Source organism: Carya illinoinensis, chromosome 7, assembly GCF_018687715.1.
Source record: "Carya illinoinensis cultivar Pawnee chromosome 7, C.illinoinensisPawnee_v1, whole genome shotgun sequence".
NCBI lineage: Eukaryota > Viridiplantae > Streptophyta > Magnoliopsida > Fagales > Juglandaceae > Carya > Carya illinoinensis.
The window spans coordinates 2,214,640-2,234,421 of record NC_056758.1 but is presented as its reverse complement, the minus strand read 5'-3'; the positions used below and the strand labels follow the sequence as shown (position 1 = coordinate 2,234,421).

Below are 19,782 nucleotides of genomic sequence, written 5' to 3'. Positions count from 1 at the left end.
CAGCTGACTTTATACTTTACCGTGCCTGTGATGCACTGCAGAATCCTGGGTAATTTTACCGTGCCTTTCATTCCATGCAAAAATCCCATGGCTTAATCATTATGCATAAAAAGTTTGAGTATTTCAGCTTTTAACTTGCTTTAGCTTGTTAGAAACTTAGAACCCCTCTGCATTCCTTCCCCTTGCATTCAAGTCCCATCCAGTTTTTGGCACCATAAACATTCCAACAGAAATTGCTACATCTATTTTTATTTTCAATTTATTTTTTTAATGTGGATGTCTATATTAACTAAATACACGCAAGAGTTGATGAATCTGTTTTATTATCATCATTTTCCAGGGCTGTGATTGGCTAATCTCTTTAGATTAGCAATCAATTTCCTTTACAGGGGGTTTTGATAGCATCTATAACCACTTGAAGCAAATGAGACAACGATTATAGCCAAAATCACAATAGAAAGTACTACTTCCCCTTGATTTTTCAAGGCGGAATTTATTCCACTTCTGACAAAAACCAAAAAAAATGGTGGTCACTTTCTGAGATATATTTATAACCAAAGAAAGGACACTAACATATATAATTGAGTAAAAAGGGAAGATGACTTTAGAGGATTTTTTTTATTTATTAATTATGAATGGAGGATCTGTTGGTGAGAGATGATCTCATATCTACAATGGTAGATTCATCCACCCCTAACATGATGGCTTCTTTGCTAGCTCTTTTAAACCTTGCAACAACACCCTCCACATACTCATGTGCTTCTTTCACATTCATTTTGCTGCTCATTTCATCTGGGAAACTACTCAAGAAGTGGTCGCCATTAAGAACAGCTGCTAGTTGAAGTATCTCACTTTGAAACTCGGTTAACTTACTTTCTTCCTTTTCTTCTGTGGTCCTTAAAGGTGTCACATCTGGCAGAGTCTCTGCAAACATATGCATGTTAGGCTAAGGTAATTTCTTCTAGTACTAGTTTGTGCATATTAAAAAAGATATAAATGCAGATCAGCATAATATAAGATGAAAGCGAAAGACTGCCTCTAAAACTTAAGTTTGAAGCTTCAAAACCCTTAGTTAATGATATGCACCAAGGGGCATTAGTTACTCTAACCAAACTACTAACAACAAGTTCACTTGTAACAACAAATTCTGTTTTGTTCATTTTTTGAATGAAACAAAATGAAAAAAATAATATGATGGAGGTCATAATTTGAGAAAATGGACAAACCCAAGGAGCAATTTAATAAAATTGAATCAAAGAGTGAAAAAAATAAACATGTAAGACCCAAGGACTGTTTTAGTACTTAACCAACAACATTTCAAACAAACTAAACCTGGTCATGCCAAGCATCCTAGAGCTAGTGGAAAGTGAACTGCCACATCAACCATGTGGAATACAGACAAACTTACAAGAGGCAGCATGATATAGATGACTTACATCAAATTAGGGAAAAGGTATGATTTAGGTTATTTAACTACATGCTCAAAAGGAAAGACTTGGCAACTGGAAAAGCAAAAAATGTTGGGAAGAGCAACAAATATGGCCCAACACAGTAAACTTGTGATGAAGAATTCTTGCGTCAATGACCCCTGGTTTGCATAAGAAGTATCCATTCAAGTTGAGATAAGTCCTTAAAGACGACAGCAAAAACTAGCACGAAGGAATAAAAGTTTTAAATCTCAGATTTCATAAAAAAAATAACAGTGAAACATCCTACCTAAGACATAGAGACAAATAAAAAAAACTTCATTACAACAATTTCAAGCAGCATTCTTTTCAAGAATAAAAAATTGATCAGACTACAAGCATGATCTTTCACAAAAAAAAAAAAAAAACAAAAAAGTTATAAGAAGCTAAGCACTCTGTCATTACCAGCAGTGTTCTTTTCTTGCAGTGGATCCCCCATAAAAAGCTAAACTAAGAACGGTTTGCCAGTTCATGGGTTCGTGTGGGTTCACGGGGTCGTGGAGAAGAGAGGGATGGGAGAAGATAGAGATGAGAGAAAACAAAGGGATGCAGGGGAAGAGGAAATCTAGATCTGGGCTTAGGGTTACGTGGAGAATAGAGGGATGAGAGAAGATAGAGATAAGAGAAAGCAGAGGGATGCGGGGAAGAGGAAAATTGAATGAGGGAAAAGAGAGGGATTTTAGCAGCAATAAAACGGCGTCGTTTATCATTTAATGCCACGTAGGCCCCGGGGCCGCAACGGGGATATAAGCCGGTTGCATATAGACTTTTCCTACCAAATATACCCCTACACTCTATCCCTTTCTCTGTCACCGACATCTGCGAAGGGCTGACCGACCTTAGCTCTCAGTTCTGAGAGGGAGTTCAACTCGGTCTAGGGTTCTTAGCAATGGCAGAGATAGGGAAGACTCGGCTTGACTCCGGTTGGCTTGCTGCGAGGTCCACGGATGTTCAACTTAGTGGAACCCAGCTCACCACCACTCATCCTCCCTCCGGACCCACCTCCCCTTGGATGGACGCCGTCGTCCCGGGAACGTAAACGCCTCTAATCTCACATTTTGCTCTCTTCCTCGATTCGCTGCTTGTTTAATTGTGAGACTGCTCTAGCTAGAAACTTAACTGGAAAATGTGCAATCCATTGGATAAACAGGCACATCGATTTAGGTGTTAGTTTTTTTTATTTGACTTTAATTTATTATTTTTTTGGGTTCTGATTTACTTTATTTGAGATCAATTTAAATAGCATCGATCCAACTGGTGGTTGTAATTGGTTAAAGGAAGAAAATATAATAACCATAATACGAATGGGATAAAAATGAAAAAAAGGTTCTGATATTTTATATATTTCGGTGAAAGCACACTCTATAGTGTAAAACTTGCCAATTGAAGCCAAAAAGCAAGTCAGTTGGACTGGCTCGACTTATTGGTCTTATAAAAAATGTCCAGGATTGTTTAGGAACCAAAATGTATTGTGGGAACTTCTGAATGTTTTGCATTGTGTAGGAACCAAAATGCGTTGAAATTTGGAAATGTGAAGCTGTGAACATCAACTTAATTTTTTATTATTACTCGAAATATGTATAGATGGACTTTCTGTAGGAATCTTTTTTTTTCCTAACAATATTTTTCCCCACTTTATAAGCTTATTGCCTTTGAGGTATTGATGAGTATATAGAGTTGTCCTAGTTATATCTTAGCATTTGTTTTGAGTTCATATCTTAATAAGGCTCCATGGTGGTTTAATGCTTATTTGTGTTCATACCGGTAGAATTTAGCATACATTATGATTCCTAGAAAGCAAAACTGGGAAAGAAGTGCTGCATCTGTATATACCAATTGTTATATTAAAGCTTTAGGGAGACTTATAGAAGGGAAAAAAAAAGGCAACATGGTTGCATTTTTCAAGGGGCCATGGCTGACACTGATTTGGATGACAGCGTTTTGGCAACCTTGGTGAAGAACAAAGTTGTTCCTGATCCTTTCTACGGCCTTCAAAACGAGACAATTATAGATATTGCTGATTCTGGAAGAGAGAGCTACACATTCTGGTTTTTTACAACTTTTCAGAGTAAGCTGGTATGCAATTCATCTACTTGCAATATAATCTTTGAGGTTAAAACTTACTTTTGGTTTCCATTCCCTACAGATTTAACTTAACCATGCATTTTCTTGCTAATGTTTTGGCTACATTATTTTCTAAAACTAGGTCGGTACTTGGATAGTTGGCCACTGCCATTCGGTCAAATTTATTTTTCTTTGGAACTGCTATTTGATTTCTACATTTCAAATTGAGTTGGAATTCATCAAACTCGTCTAGAACCTGGCATTCCTAAAATTTTGTGCTCCTTAATCTCAAATCTGATCATCTTTCCCCAGTATATATATGTGTCTAATTGCTTGGCCTTTTGCAGTCAGGAAATCAGCACCTGGATCTAAATTTTCGTGGAATCAATTATTCTGCTGAAGTATATTTAAATGGGCATGAAAGAGTCTTGCCAAAAGGGATGTTTCGGAGGCATTCTCTTGATGTTACTGATATTCTGCATCCTGATGGCCAAAACTTGCTTGCTGTTCTTGTTCACCCTCCCGATCATCCTGGGAGAATTCCACCTAAGGGGGGGCAAGGTGGTGATCATGAGGTTTATAGCTAAATCAACAACCTATTCAATTTACTTATATCCTTATGTCTGGAGCACAGATATATCAGAATTAAATTAGTATTTTGGGATCTCATGCAAATGGAATGGAGCAGAGAATCTGCGATGCTTGCAGAACATGTAGTCTAACATTAATTTGTTTTTATGGTAGATTGGAAAAGATGTTGCCACACAGTATGTTGAGGGATGGGATTGGATTGCTCCTATAAGGTGATTATGTTGTAACTTTTGATCATGGAAGTGGCTATTATGATTGTTATCTTTTAACCTGATGATATTTTTTCCTCAAGTCCCTCGTTGGATTATGAGAGGTGATTGCAGGGATTATTGGATAACATTATTAGACATTAATGGTAGGCATGGAATGCTTGCTGAAGATGATTTATTAAGTATAAATAGGACTTTAAAAGGAATACAAAATGCTGGAAAGTGTATGTGCATCATCTGGTGATAAAGGAAGATCCATGTACATTTTCTGTTGCATCATGCCTTTTGTGATCCTATTATCAGCATTGGTTTGTTCACTTTTCAATTGAATGCAACTCTATATTTATAGATCATCACAGCAAGTATTTATGTTACTAATAAAGTTAACCTTGGTGCTATTATAGGGATAGGAACACTGGCATATGGGATGAGGTATCTATTTCTATAACCGGGGTGAGTTGTATTGCAAATGCTCAACTTTTGTAACAATTAGTTATGTGATTAGCCATCATGTTAGTGGCATTAGGATTTCATCGTCACAAGCTAATCAATGAACTGGTGCAATCTAAAGCAGTGCCGTCGAGAGCTGTAGATATGCATGCTTATAAAGATTGTGTTGTATATTCTGTTCTCTTTAATTTAGTTTCTAATAACATTTATTCTTGGCCATGCAATTCCTGCATCAGAATTATTCCCTGATTCTTCTATTCAGATTAAGTTTCAGATGCTGATACGTTACTAATTGGTGCAGCCAGTGAAAGTAGTTGACCCCCACTTGGTTTCATCGTTTTTTGACAATTACAAGCGGGTATATTTGCATGCTACAACTGAGTTGGAAAATAAAAGTGGCTGGGTGGCTCAGTGTTCTTTGAATATCCAAGTGACAATAGAACTAGAGGGAAATATTTGTTTGGTAGAGCATCTTGTGACTCAACATGTATCAATCCCTGCTGGATCACGAGTGCAGTATACTTTTCCTCAGGTCAGTGAGACCGTGCATTCTGTTTTTTTTTTTTTTTTTTTTTTATAAGTGAGACTACGCATTTTTATTAGTCTTGGCGAAAATAGTCTTCTTTCAGTCTGCTTTTTTTAAAGCATTTAATATTTAAGATTTTTTTAGTAAGTAATCCAAAATTTTATTTTTTTTTGATAAGTAAACGGTAGTATTAATAATAAAAGGCATAGCCCAAGTACACAAGAAGGTATACAAGAGGCAAGACCTATCTAAGTGGCTATAGAAGTCATTAGAAACTCGTGTACATTTAGGCCATAGTAATCCAAAATTTTATTAATGAACTCAAATGATGTTGTTCTGAGTACACACAGGGGGGTGTACAAGAGGAACAACTAAGCAGGATTTTTTTTTTATTTAAAAAAAAAAAAAGAAGATACAATAAACTCATGAAATTTGGCCGAGTAACTGTACATGCTGCCAAAAGGAATAAGGTATTAAAATGGAGGGTTTTAAGCTCCATTGTCTGCTCATGATCCTCAAAATCACTATTATTCATTTTCCTCCAAATACACTAAGGTAAGCAGATAGGAATTATTGTCCACACTGCTGGAATTTGTAGGCTTTTTTCATATAACCCTCTTTATTTGGCAAAAAAGTGCTTATAAAAAAAATTGGCAAAAAATTATAATATTCTTCTAGGCATAAGCCCAAACCAGCCCAACTTAACTTGTTTTTTTTTTGTTTTTGATAAGTAACCAACCCAACTTAACTACAAAATTCATTCCACAAGTCACTGACAATCTCTCAATGGAATAAGAGGTGGTTTTGAGATTCCTCACTCTTTCTGCACATACAACATTGATATTTCACTGATATGATACCTATAAAAAAACATATTTCACTGATATGAATTTTCCTTAGGTAATCAATGGTGAGGATTTCCTTGAGGATATTGTCCAAAGAGAGAAAAAAAAAAAAAAAAAAAAAAAAAAAAAAAAAAAAAAAAGAAGCTAGAGGTGCCTTGGTTCATCAAATACCCTTCAAAGGATCGGGTTACTGTCTTTAAGCATATGTATTTTGTAGAAAGATTGAACAGTGAACTTCCTGTCAAGTCTAAGATGTCTTGAAAAAACCCCATCCTCTTCTGTTGTTTTTTTCCATGAATCCACCCTATGAGGCCTATATACCTCACTAAACACAGCCCAGTCCCACACCAAGCTCAACTGAGTTTAGAATTTACGATAATTTTTCATAAGGCTCCCTGTCCTGTTGGTAATGCCAAAGCCACTTTCCTAGAAGGGCACAATTGAACCAAAGCAAGTTTTGAACTCCAAAGACTCAGAAATCGGATAGCACCTTGGCTCAATTTACCAGGAAATTTGAACTCTTCAACTAGCTTGCTTCATGAAAAGTCTTGCTGTAACTTCTCTATTCGATTGGCTGTTCTAGTGGGAAGGGTAAACAAGGAAAGGAAGTAGGTAGGCAAATTAGAGAGGGAACTCTTATCCCCTTTGGTTATCAATATTTAAGTTGCTCTTCTTTCCACGAAAGTTACTGACCAGTCAGGGCAAACTTCTTTTATTTTTAGTACCTTAAGCAAAATTTGAAGTCCATGCACCATTGGATTGACCGTGCTGCAGGTATTGTAATGGAGGAGTTCTGAGATCAGGCAGGATTGGAGTTTAGATAGGCTTGGAGTTGATTTATGGAACTAGGCCATATGAGCTAGTGCCGTCTTCCTAATTGAGGGGAAGAAGATTTCTTTATTTATTCTAGCATCTTTGAAAACCATTAATGTACTCATCACAGAAGTCTTTATTTTCATGCATCCTAACTCTTTTCATGCTATGAGAATCTTCCTCACATTTCTATCTCTGTGGACTCTAACCCTCCTTTTCTATTCTAATTCTTGATATCAGGTTTATCTTTTCCCTAGATGTCATGCCCTAAAATATGATTTTCTTTGGTTTTTGCAATTATCCTTGCTGGTATCTGTATAGACTGTTTTTGACCTCCATATCTTCTACTTATTTGGTAAAGTTACTTAGATTTCTATGTCAATTTCTTATTATCTTAATGCAATATTGATCACTTAGGTAATGAACTTCCTTCTTAGTTCATTACATTGATATTGTACATAAAGGGAGATGAAAGGGTAAGATACCTCTGAATGTTAAAAAAAAAAAAAAAACAAAGTAAGAGAGAGAAGTAAAACTTTACATATTGGGCCCTAGGAAGGGAAGGTAAGTAGCCGTTCTTACTAATCAATGCCTTGAACTCTCCTAAGTTGAATCTGGATATTTGTAATTTGGGATGAACCAAGCATTTGGAGCATCCGGTTACTATGGACTCCTATGGGTCTCGTACCCTAGTTTATGGCTTTCATTACTCCTGTTAAAGTGCTAATTGTATGAATTCACAGCTTTTTTTCTACAAGCCCAACTTATGGTGGCCAAATGGTATGGGAAAGCAATACCTGTACAATGTTCAAATTACTGTTGATGTAAAGGGATACGGAGAGTCTGATGCGTGGAGCCATCTGTTTGGATTCCGGAAAATTGAGAGCCATGTTGATAGTGCCACTGGTGGAAGGTATTGTTTCCCATACATTTTATTAATGTCCTAGCTTTCTTGGTCCCTGCATCAGGAGTGCCTCGATTTTGATACTATGAGCTGTATTCTATACACTTTTTTCTCTAAAGGTTGTTCAAGGTCAATGGGCAGCCTATTTTTATCCGTGGTGGTAATTGGATATTGTCAGATGGGTTACTACGTCTTTCAAAGAAGCGGTACAAAACAGACATCAAGTTTCATGCTGATATGAATCTAAACATGATTCGTTGTTGGGGTGGCGGATTGGCCGAGAGGCCCGAATTTTATCATTATTGTGATATTTATGGTCTTCTGGTAAGTTCTGCCTCTCTCACTGCATGGCATGACCATGGGAGTTACCATAAAAAAAGTTGGCATTGTTGATTTTTGGTAATGCTTTTCAAAACCACTGGGGTTTTGGTCTTTTGTTTATCTAAATTGTCTATAAAAGTTCTTGCCATTTGCAGTTGTTGAAAAGCTTGTTTTGAACTGCATAACAAATGTATGCCCCATATACCTGGGCTTTTGCCTATTCTTATGATCAATAGAATTTTGTTTACTGATTTAAAAAAAAAAAAAAAAAAATTGCATTACAAACGCTTTCGAAGAATTAAATGCATGAACAACCACAGGCTTGCGAGCAAATTCGTTGTTTTCATTGCTATAATTCATCAGTAATTATATTTCTAAATTCTCGTGCCAGCTACATGGATTATCTCTGCCTGATATGTTTCTAGCTACCCTCTTGATCTTGTAATGCTCTCCAACTTTAGAAGCTCATTATAAGTGAGGTCAGTGGTCTTTGTTTGCGTAACCAAACCATATTTTGTTTTGTCTTCTAGCCAATTGGAGTTAGCCTTAGTGTATGCACTCATTTTGTATTTTATCTCTTATTGCTACTACCAATGATTTAAACAGGGTACATGGTCTCTAGATAGTGTGCTAAATGGTAATTATGGATTTTTGTGGCCAACTGAATTACTTACGATAATTGCTTTGTTGAGTGCAGATGCATTTTTATAATGTCAGTATTAACCTATCTTAGCATCCTTTTTCTAAGAAAAGCTATTTGATAATTTCCGCTGTTGGCGTTTTGCGGTGGGATTCGTAGGTAGTCTTGCTTATTTAGTAAATGGAACTTTGAAACCAGAGGGAATTCTGCATACTCATAAAGTGGGAAAAAAAAAAAAAAAAAAAAAAAAAAGGAAGAGTAAAATCTGCTTTGCTTTGGGCTGAAGCTAATGTAGAGCTTTGCCAACTCTGGATTCAATGTGCTACTTTGGATTTGATATTTTAAGTTCATACGCTATTAAATTACTGATAGTATAACTTGATCCATATAGCTGATCTGATTTTTGTAGGTGTGGCAAGAGTTTTGGATTACAGGAGACGTTGATGGACGGGGTAAGCCTATATCAAATCCAAACGGTCCTCTCGATCATGATCTATTCTTGCTATGTGCAAGAGACACTGTCAAGCTGCTAAGGAACCATCCTAGTCTTGCTCTCTGGGTAGGTGGAAATGAACAAGTTCCACCAGATGACATCAATGCAGCTTTGAAAAAGGATCTAAGACTCCATCCCGATTTCGAAAATCCCAATGAAATGAGCAAACCATCTGAAGATCTATTACCAGCGTTCAAGGATCCTAGCCAATATCTTGATGGCACGCGTGCCTACATCCAAGGATCTATGTGGGATGGGTTTGCAAATGGAAAGGGGGACTTCACGGATGGCCCTTATGAAATCCAAAATCCTGAAAACTTCTTCAAAAATGATTTTTACAAATACGGATTCAATCCGGAGGTTGGTTCTGTTGGGATGCCTGTGGCAGATACCATCAGAGCAACAATGCCTCCAGAAGGCTGGAAGATTCCGCTGTTTAGGAAGGTTTCTGGAGGGTATACAGAAGAGGTTCCAAACCCTATATGGGAATACCATAAATATATACCTTATTCAAAGCCAGATGTTCCTGATCAGATTCAACTCTATGGTACCCCAGAGGATCTTGATGATTTTTGTTTGAAGGTAAATCGAAATCTTTCTCTGACTATTACAGTTGACTTCCTGGATTCTCTTATCTCTGTTCTTGTAGTGACCAAAGTTGAAATCATCATCTCAGGCTCAACTGGCAAACTACATTCAGTATAGAGCACTGCTGGAGGGCTGGACTTCTCATATGTGGAGTAAATTCACTGGCGTCCTGATTTGGAAGACACAGAATCCATGGACTGGTCTTAGAGGCCAGTTTTATGATCATCTTCTTGACCAAACAGCAGGTTTCTATGGCTGTCGCGCTGCTGCAGAACCAGTCCATGTTCAGCTGAATCTGGCTTCGTATTTTATAGAGGTATCCTCTACATTCATAAAAATTTATGATTTTTGTGTCTGGACCGGATTGAATTTAAAATGCAAGGCAGATAATTTGTTTTTCCTTTTTATTTTAAGAAAAATGAAAGGCATATTTAGTATCTGATGAGCTGTTTCCATAGATGATATATTAGCCAGAAAGAAAAAAGAACTCTCTAGCTCAGTTGATAAAAATCAACATTTTCTTTCAGCAGATGAGATGTTAAGGGGAAAATGGATATTGCGGGAATACATTCTTTCTACCTCATCAAAAGATGGTGTATAATTTCAAGTTTTTTTCTCATCCATACATGAGCAGGTTGTCAATACTACATCAGAAGAACTATCTAACATGGCTATTGAAGTGTCAGTCTGGGATCTTGACGGTACATGTCCATACTACAAAGTTTTTGAAAAACTCTCCGCTCCACCCAAAAAAACATTGCCCATTGTTGAAATGAAGTATCCAAAGTCTAAAAACCCAAAGCCAGTCTACTTCCTTCTTCTCAAACTCTACCACATGTCAGACTATGGCATTTTATCTAGAAACTTTTACTGGCTGCATCTGTCTGGTGGAGATTACAAGCTGCTGGAGCTATACAAAAGTAAAAAAATACCCCTCAAGATTACATCTAAGGTTTTCATCGAGGGCTCCACTTATGAAATTGAAATGCATGTTCAAAACACATCAAAGAAAGCTGACTGTAGAACTTTAACCTATTTGAACAAGTTCATGGCTAGGCAAGGCAATGGTGATTTTGATATGGCCTCAGTGGAACCTATACACAGTGGTGCTGATGAAAAGCATGAGATCAGCTTTTTACAGAGGATTTACAGATGTTTGGCAAAGGAAAACAATGGCTTGAGGGTTGCTGAAGTGAATGGGACTGATGTAGGAGTTGCATTCTTCCTTCATTTTTCTGTTCATGCTGTGAAGAAGGATCCCAAGAAAGGTGATGACACAAGAATTCTTCCTGTTCATTACTCAGACAACTATTTCTCGTTGGTACCCGGTGAGGCTATGCCAATCAAGATCACTTTTGAGGTCCCTCCAGGTATCACCCCTCGAGTCACACTTCGTGGCTGGAACTACCATAATCAGCATACCATCCTTTGAGCTTGGGTAAAGAATAATGATTTCTTGTTGATTGCTATGTTGTGGAAGCATCAACCCCATGGGTAGATTGTAATCACCAACTACCCACAGTTACACGCTTGATTGTTTGCTGTGAGAGACATTTGTTACTAAAAGTTCCAGCAGTAATACCTGGAATAAAGCGTAAATCAACTGGGAGAGAGAGCTTCAAATCTTTCTTCCACAGTTACCTCGTTGAGGAATACCTCCATAAGCCTTATATATATAATGTTATGATCTCAACTCCAATTGTAAACAACTTGCAGAGATGAACTTTATTTATATAATCTGTCTCTTGTGAGTTTTGTTTTATAATTTCTTTGTTAATTCTACCAATCTTGATTAAGGGAATGATTTTTTGTTTTTCTCAAGAGAAATAAACTTTATTGATAACCAAGGTCTTAATACAAATTACAAAAGAACACATAAACAGCTAGTCTACTTAACAGTGATTAATTACAAAGTGAGGAGGATCCTTGCGGCTGTGGAAATCCAGTAGACATGGTGGGATTTTGATCAAGGGTATGATTAAGGGAATGACACACACGAAAGAGAGAAACAATGAGGCCGAGTGTTTTCCCAACTAGAACCGTGTATCCTGTTGATGAGTATTAGCCACATCTAACATGATGGAAGGCTTTGGTGCAACCTCAATTCATACACGACTTGAAGATATTTGGTTAAACGAAACATGAAGGTGAATGTAAGCCTGATTAAAACAAAACCAAAACCAAAAAAACAAAACAATTAAGGTATATTTGTGGATTAGCCATGCAAGATTCACAACTCAACTAATTACAAACAAAAATCAAGCAATTTCATTCACCCAAACATTTGTGTTCGATCGATGAATTGGTTGGAGTTGTGTTGTTTAAACGAACAAGCACAAAGAATACTATCCATTTCGAGTCCTTTTCCATCAAAATCTACCCCAAATATATTATTATTATTATTATTATTATTATTATTACTATTATTATATGATTATTACCGTTAATGGATTACTAGGCCGAACAGAACATCAGAACCCAGCATGCAGTATCCCTAGTTTAGCCACGTTTGGGTAGATTCATCTCATCGTTATATTGTTATTTAATATTTTATTTTTATTATTATTTTTTTATTTTTTTATTACTATTTACTAATATTTAATATTTTGTTATTACTTTTCATCACTTTTCACCGGAGACACCGCCCTCTCTCTTTCCCGCGCACGTGCACTACACTGAGACCGAACTAAGAGAAGCAACCTTCTCATAGACAAAAACAGCAGGTGTTACTGAAGCAGTTTCATGGATGAAATCCAAATGGATCTTCCACAAACTCAGATCCCACTGTCCCGCTTGGGCTTCGCGTTATCTCTCTCCCTTCAGAACTCAAACCCACCAGAACCCAGTTTCAGAAATCTCAATATTTGTCCTCAACCACTCAGACATAAGCCTACTCTTATACATTTGTGGAAAAGAATGTCTCCTGCATTTGGGTTCTTCCATCCATGCCTCGATCATCAAGAACTTTGAATTTTTCGACCACGAGAACCGGGTTAATATCCGGAGCGCCCTAGTTGTTTGGAATTCCCTCCTGTCTATGTACTCGAAATCCGGAGAATTGTCAAATGCAGTTAAACTGTTTAGTTATATGCCTATGAAAGATACCGTTTCGTGGAATACTATTATTTCTGGGTTTTTAAGAAATGGGGAGTTTGATGCTGGGTTTGGGTTATTCAAAAGAATGTGCGAATCTGGTTTTTATCAATTTGATAAAGCTACTTTGACTACAATTTTATCAGCTTGTGATGGACCTGAGTTTTGTTATGCAAGTAAAATGATGCATGGTCTAGTAATTTCAAGTGGCTACTTGCAGGAAATTGCAGTGGGGAATGCTTTGATAACGGCATATTATAAATGTGGCTGTTTTAGCTCCGGAAGGCAGGTTTTTGATGAAATGCTTGAAAGGAATGTTATTACTTGGACGGCTGTAATCTCTGGCCTTGCACAGAATGGTTTCCATGAAGACAGTTTGAATCTTTTCGTACAGATGCGTTGTGGTACAGTTGATCTGAATTCTTTGACATACTTGAGCTCCCTTATGGCATGTTCAGGTTTGCAGGCCCTAAAGGAAGGGCTTCAAATTCACGGGCTCCTTTGGAAATTGGGAATTCAATCAGAGTTTTGCATTGAGAGTGCTCTAATGGACATGTATTCAAAGTGTGGTAATGTAAAAGATGCATGGAAGATATTTGAGTCTACAACAGAATTTGATGAGGTTGCCTTGACTGTTATCCTTGTGGGTTTTGCCCAAAATGGATTTGAGGAAGAGGCTATACAAATTTTCACTAAAATTGTGAAGGCAGGAATTGAGGTTGACCCTGACATGGTTTCAGCTGTTCTTGGGGCATTTGGAGTTGATACTTCATTAGGATTTGGTACGCAAATTCACTCTTTAGCTATCAAAAAGAACTTCTGTTGTAATATTTTTGTCAGTAATGGGCTTATAAACATGTATTCTAAGTGCGGAGATCTGGAGGATTCGGTTAAGGTCTTCACTCAAATGCCTAAAAGGAACTCTGTCTCATGGAACTCCTTAATCGCAGCTTTTGCCCGTCATGGGGATTGCTCCAAAGCCCTACAAATGTATGAACGTATGACGTTGGAAGGCATACAGCCAACAGACGTGACATTTCTGTCTCTGCTCCATGCTTGCAGCCATGTTGGCTTAGTTCAAAGGGGCATGCAGTTGTTGGAATCCATGGCTAAAGATCATGGGTTGAGTCCAAGATCAGAACACTATGCTTGTGTTGTTGACATGTTGGGTCGAGCAGGACTTCTGAATGAAGCTAGAAAGTTTATCGAGGGATTACCTGAGAATCCTGGTTTAGATATTTGGCAAGCATTACTTGGTGCTTGTAGCATTCAAGGAGATTCAGAGATGGGAAAATATGCTGCTGATCAGTTGCTTTTGGCCGCACCTGAAAGCTCAGCACCATACATTTTATTGGCCAATATATATTCTTCTGAAGGCAGGTGGAAGGAGAGAGCCAGGACTATTAAGAGAATGAAGGATATGGGGGTTGCAAAAGAAACAGGTATAAGTTGGATCGAGATTGAAAATAAAATCCACAGCTTTGTTGTCGGGGGCAGAATGCATCCTCAAGTTGAGAACATATACGGGCTTTTGGCAGAGTTGTTTAGACACTTGACAGACGAAGGATATGTTCCAGATAAGAGGTTCATTCTCTTTTACATGGATCAGGATGAGTGATAAGCATTGGCCTAATCTGTTATACACTCCAATGTACACTTCCTAGTATTCAGTCCTTATACTGATAATCTCTCTCTCTCTCTCATATATAATTGATTTTGAGAAGTGTTGGGTCTACATACAAATCTTACACAAAGAAATTTACACACTGACATGAAATGTAATACATCAGATCTACTTTACAATAAAAATTGTTTTATACTCTAATGAATTAGATTAAACCATGTAAGCATGTAGACTTTTTTTGTGTAAGATTCTGTGTAGACTAAACATTTTTCATTGAATTTTTGAATTGGTAGCTGGTTCATAGTTTAAGTGCTTTTGCCCACTTAGCATACTTGGTAGGAAAATGAGAGGGAAGAAATTAGCAGGAAACGTGTAGATCATGATCTTTTAAGTCTCAGAAATGATTAAGTTACATCACACCTGATAGAAGTTAATAAGAAGTTCACGATCCTGCTGCGTATTACATGCAATTTCTTTTCTATCGCTCCGTCCCCGTGCACCTAGGCAAGTTCACAAGCACACACATATCCACTTTCCAGGCACATGCATACTGCTCAGTGTGGCGTTTCCAATCTTAGAGAAGGAAGCATTCCCTCAAATCAGATATAGAAATGGTTTTCAGCCTTACGTAAGGAAGACGGTCACTCACATGGCCTTAAAGAGTTTCAGAGAGTTGTAATCATTTCATCTTTGATGTTTGTAAAATAAAGCTATAAATACTGTCTGGACCGAGGCTTTTGATGACCAGAGTTGTAAAACAGAGCAAAAGTTCACGATACAAAGAAAGAGAACAGAGTGCCTCGGGATTTATGACAGGAGGAAGCAAGCCAATGCCCTTGAGAGGTCATAAAGAATAGTGTGTTTGGAGGAAGCATGGATGGAGTTGCTGAAATTAAGCATGAAAGCGCAGAAGTATTGGAAATCTTGGTACCGAGGATAACGGCAGTCAACCCTTTAAGCCGTTACAATTGCTTCCATAGTTTCTTTTTCCCTTATGTATTCTTCTTTCTATTGAAAGAAGAGCAAATAGAATTAAGATACCTTGAATTCTTATCTGAATTACATATAAGATCTAAAATAAGAAGGATAGACATATAAATCAACTTCTACAACATTTATTAAGCATTAATGCTTTCCTTAAAATCCCGATCTTATGCCGTTATTAATATTATAACTTATTTTATGTCTATTTTTTTTCTTACTTTAAACTTTAGAATTTGAAAAAAAAATTTAAAAAAAAGAAAGAAGTTAAAAACGTCTAATTGATTTCTTCTTTCGAAGAAAGGTAATTTATCTCGATAATTTTTTTCAACTCGACATCCTCTACCCATATAATTCATAATTTTTTTAATTTTTTATAAATATATTTAAATTCATATTAAATAGAATTCATAAAAGTCATCCTAGCATCTCAAGTGACTACCATTTATAAGACTCAACTCACCTCATCGTCTAGACGGTTGCAGTTTGAACCACTGGCACTTTAATGTGAACTAGTCTACAGAGCCCTGCTTGCTTGCCCCCGAGAGAGAGACAGAGACACAGAGATGGAATGTTTGCTTCTCTGCAGCTCGACCACTTCAATTCTTCCGTTTCGAAAAGCCGTAACATTTCCCAACGGTCACCATTTTCCCTCCAATTTCAGAAACCCAGAATTGCTTTCCTCTTCTCTTTCAAGTCTGAATTATACAAATTGCAGAGAGAGAATCGGAGTAGACGCTCCTCTTTCCAGTACTTCGGCTTACGTCGTCCTCGGCGTTGAGCCTGACTGTACTGCCGCCGAGCTCAAAGCCGCTTTCCGAGCTAAAGTACATATATTTACCCTATTCGAATCAGCGTATGCTCTGTTTTTTTTTTTTTTTTAGTTGCGAAGATAATGGAGGAAAATACGAGAAATTTGAGTTTTGCATTATGGTTTTTTTTTTTTTTGCCGCGGGGTGTGGATTTGGCGGCTAATAAAGAACTATTTTTTGAGGGGCTGATTAAGAACTGGGAGGTGATTTAGGCTCAGCTTGGTGGAGTATTTATTGGGTGGGTATTGGAAAAGATACAGAACTGGAATTGTAATTATAGACAAGGCCATGGATATGTAAAAACACAAATAAAGTGTATTTGATTTCCACAATTCATAATTAGTTATTGTTTGGTGGTTGTAGACCTAATTTCTTTCCTATGATTTAAACAAAGGTGAAGCAATTCCATCCTGACGTGAATAGAGATGGGCCAGATTCTGATACAATGATTCGCCGAGTCATCCAGGCATATGAGGTACTGCTATTTATAAATATTTACATGCGGCTACAAAGGGAAAGGCAAATATGGGTTTGATGCTAAGTGTTGAATTTACAGTGTAGGGAAATTCTCACATTATGTAGAATTAATCTGGAGGTTGTTATTCATGTCACTAATCTTAAGTTTTTGTTTTGTTTCATTTTGCGTCTCTTACGGATTCTTGTTGCCTATTTTTTAATACATCCGGTATCGTTGTCTAAATATGCTGATTTATATAATCAAGCTTAAAAAACATTATAGCTATATGCAGAAACGAGTTGTTTTTTAGTTCTAGACTTCTAATAATTACAACTAGTAACTGTTGTTAGATAATATGTGCAGATGTTATCAAACTACAGTCGATCAGAGATCATCGAGAGGTAAGCCTTTCCTATTTGTCTGTCAAGAATTTTATAGGAGGGCGTGCTTGTAATTTCGGTTTTTTTTTTTTTAAGTTTTTTTTTCCCTATCACTCACATTGAAATTACGCTTCCAATTGTTGATTTGGACCGTTAGTTGTTTGGTCGTGTACGCCGGCACCAAGTGAAATTGCCAACTTTATGAAAATGACAGTAGTAATTAACGTCCTGCTCTCTTGATGGTGTATCTGGCTACATTGTGTGAAGTACTTACTGGTGCATGTTAATGGTGTTTTTCTAACAGGATGTACATATAATAAATATGAAACAAACATTTCCCACATCTTTTGCTTGACTTTCCATGAATCATAATCTTTTCCCTGAGATCTAAATGATTTGATTTATTTGTTTTATCTGTTGTCTGTTTCTTTCGTTGTACAACTTCTATCACTCTCACCATTGAAGTTGCATTTGTAGGGAATGTTTGGATCCCTTTGAAAATCCAGAATGTGAAGCATTTGATCTCTTTGTTAATGAGGTTCTCTGTCTTGGCAAAGGTACTGATGCATTCATTATATTGGATGTTACAATTGCTGGGTCTATTCTTCCCCTGTTGCATGCACGTAGATTCCCATAAAAAAAAGTACTCTTGGTTACATCATATATATGAAGTGCTCTTGGGAAATCGTCTCGTTGTCATGGACTAATCCCTGTGTGGAAAACCTGTTCATGCTGAGTTCCATTGATACTCTGCACTAATGGTTGAAAATCTCAAGTTTTAGAGATATTTGACTCTCTTTTTTCTGTTTCTTACTTTTGTGATAGTATGTCATCTTGAAAAACTCTAGAAATTCTTGTACAATCATCTTATTATACTAAAACCTTATGCAATTAGATAATTACGGCATCAAAGTTGATTTGCCTTGGTACAGCTATATTTGTGAAAATTACTTCTCAGCATCTTGGCAAGAGGTCAAGCAAATGATTTTAGTCAAAGTGTGATACTTTGGTCTTTCTCTCACTGTTGCTATTTCTAAATCATCAGCAGGCTGTCCATATTCTTGTGTAAAAGGGGCCCCTCATGCCTTCACGTATGCTTCCACTGGAACTGCTAGGGTATCTTCGCAAGGTTGGTTAATTTGCTTGTACGTTGTGTGTAGAAAGAACAGATGAAAGTAAGATGGGGTGCAGGCAAGTTGTTTTTATTATAGTAGTATAGTCATTTTTATTTGACGGGGTTAAGGATATTTTAAAAGAAGGGGACAGGAGAATGAGAACAAATTCACAATTACCACTCAACAGTTTAGTTTGGTGGTTTTAACACACTATAACTACTATGAACTGAAAATCAGCCCAATGATATTCTTTATTATTTCAACTTTAAAACCTCTGTGCATTTGATTAGGACATGGTGACGATTACCAAGTTCAGATGGCGGTGGGTCAGTGCCCAAGAAGTTGTATTTATTACGTTACACCTTCGCAGAGAATTATCTTAGAGGAGCTACTGGACAGGTATATCTCATAACTCCCCGGAAATCATTGTTCATAGTCGTAGATGCTAAAATTGATCCAGAGAACTAATAGAACTACTACCCTGTATCCACAACTGTGAAAGAAATGGAGCAGGCTTGTGTTCTTAATTCAGCTTGATTAGTGTTTTAATTGCATTCTCATGCTCCATCTCTTTTTCTGCCAAAAGCTTAGAATATTTACACACGGATTGGTATTATAAATAGCCTTGATTTTGTCACATCTCACTCGCAAATATACAAGCTTACAATTTGGGCTATATCTTATGGTTGTTCACTAGTGTTCTCTTTCTGGTTTATTTTGGTATTGCAGTATCTTGAACAAGCCTTATGATACATCAGCCGAGGCAGAATTGCTTTATTCTCTTATGGCTAGAGCCAAGTTTGAGAACAATCGATACCAAAAGCCAAAGAAGCAACCCAAAACTTCAACCAAACATGTTGATTGGTTTTGACATTTGGACTGCTGGTTTGTATGTGGCTTTGATTTTTATTGCCAAATTCACCAAACAGCACTCTGCTTATTGAAGAAAAGGGAAACCGATACTGCTTACAGATGTTATTAGGAGCCTTCTTGTCAACTGCATGTACATAGGAAAAGCCAAGGGACAAAATATATATATTTTTTTTGTGTAATGAAGTCGTAACACCATATTTTTGAAGGAAATGTTTGTAAATATTGTAAGTTTCTGTTTTTTTGTGACTCGGAGGCTCACGTTTATGCTCCAAGAAACAGTTCTTTACTTGCTGATGAGCATTTTGGTCCCCTCCCGTATTTGGTCTGCCTTTCTTACCAATCTGCCTCCTTTCTCTTGATAAAAGATAACAATGCTCAAGCTCTAGCCAATCTGTAGCGGAAAACCTTAACGACCCTAATGCGTGAGGTTCTTTCCACATATGCATCCGGGCCATGGAGAAGAAAGATCCTATGAAAAGCAGACGAGCAAGATCCTATGCTTCTCCGCATTCCCTGCTTTCAGTGAAGCGTGGTTCT

The 19,782-nt window shown here is 37.1% G+C and overlaps 3 protein-coding genes across 3 annotated transcripts; 2 read left to right on the top strand and 1 right to left on the bottom strand.

Moving 5' to 3' along the window:
* Nucleotides 1-415: 415 nt before the first annotated feature.
* Nucleotides 416-2,129, bottom strand: LOC122317312 (non-specific phospholipase C6-like). Its single transcript, XM_043134321.1, has 2 exons — nt 1,872-2,129; nt 416-924 (listed from the first exon to the last, which is right to left on the bottom strand). The coding sequence occupies exons 1-2, from the start codon at nt 1,903-1,905 to the stop codon at nt 626-628; spliced, it is 333 nt and encodes a 110-aa protein (XP_042990255.1). The 5' UTR covers nt 1,906-2,129; the 3' UTR covers nt 416-625.
* A 121-nt stretch (nt 2,130-2,250) lies between these two features.
* LOC122317306 (mannosylglycoprotein endo-beta-mannosidase) lies at nt 2,251-11,675 on the top strand. The gene is made up of 11 exons (XM_043134306.1): nt 2,251-2,501; nt 3,404-3,542; nt 3,878-4,105; nt 4,275-4,333; nt 4,735-4,783; nt 5,082-5,312; nt 7,708-7,877; nt 7,988-8,192; nt 9,239-9,904; nt 9,999-10,226; nt 10,545-11,675. The coding sequence occupies exons 1-11, from the start codon at nt 2,356-2,358 to the stop codon at nt 11,340-11,342; spliced, it is 2,919 nt and encodes a 972-aa protein (XP_042990240.1). The 5' UTR covers nt 2,251-2,355; the 3' UTR covers nt 11,343-11,675.
* Nucleotides 11,676-12,549: 874 nt separating this feature from the next.
* Nucleotides 12,550-19,559, top strand: LOC122317305 (pentatricopeptide repeat-containing protein At3g05340-like). Its single transcript, XM_043134305.1, has 8 exons — nt 12,550-14,616; nt 16,224-16,435; nt 16,815-16,895; nt 17,241-17,278; nt 17,735-17,814; nt 18,306-18,386; nt 18,663-18,771; nt 19,102-19,559. The coding sequence occupies exons 1-8, from the start codon at nt 12,657-12,659 to the stop codon at nt 19,241-19,243; spliced, it is 2,703 nt and encodes a 900-aa protein (XP_042990239.1). The 5' UTR covers nt 12,550-12,656; the 3' UTR covers nt 19,244-19,559.
* Nucleotides 19,560-19,782: the final 223 nt, after the last annotated feature.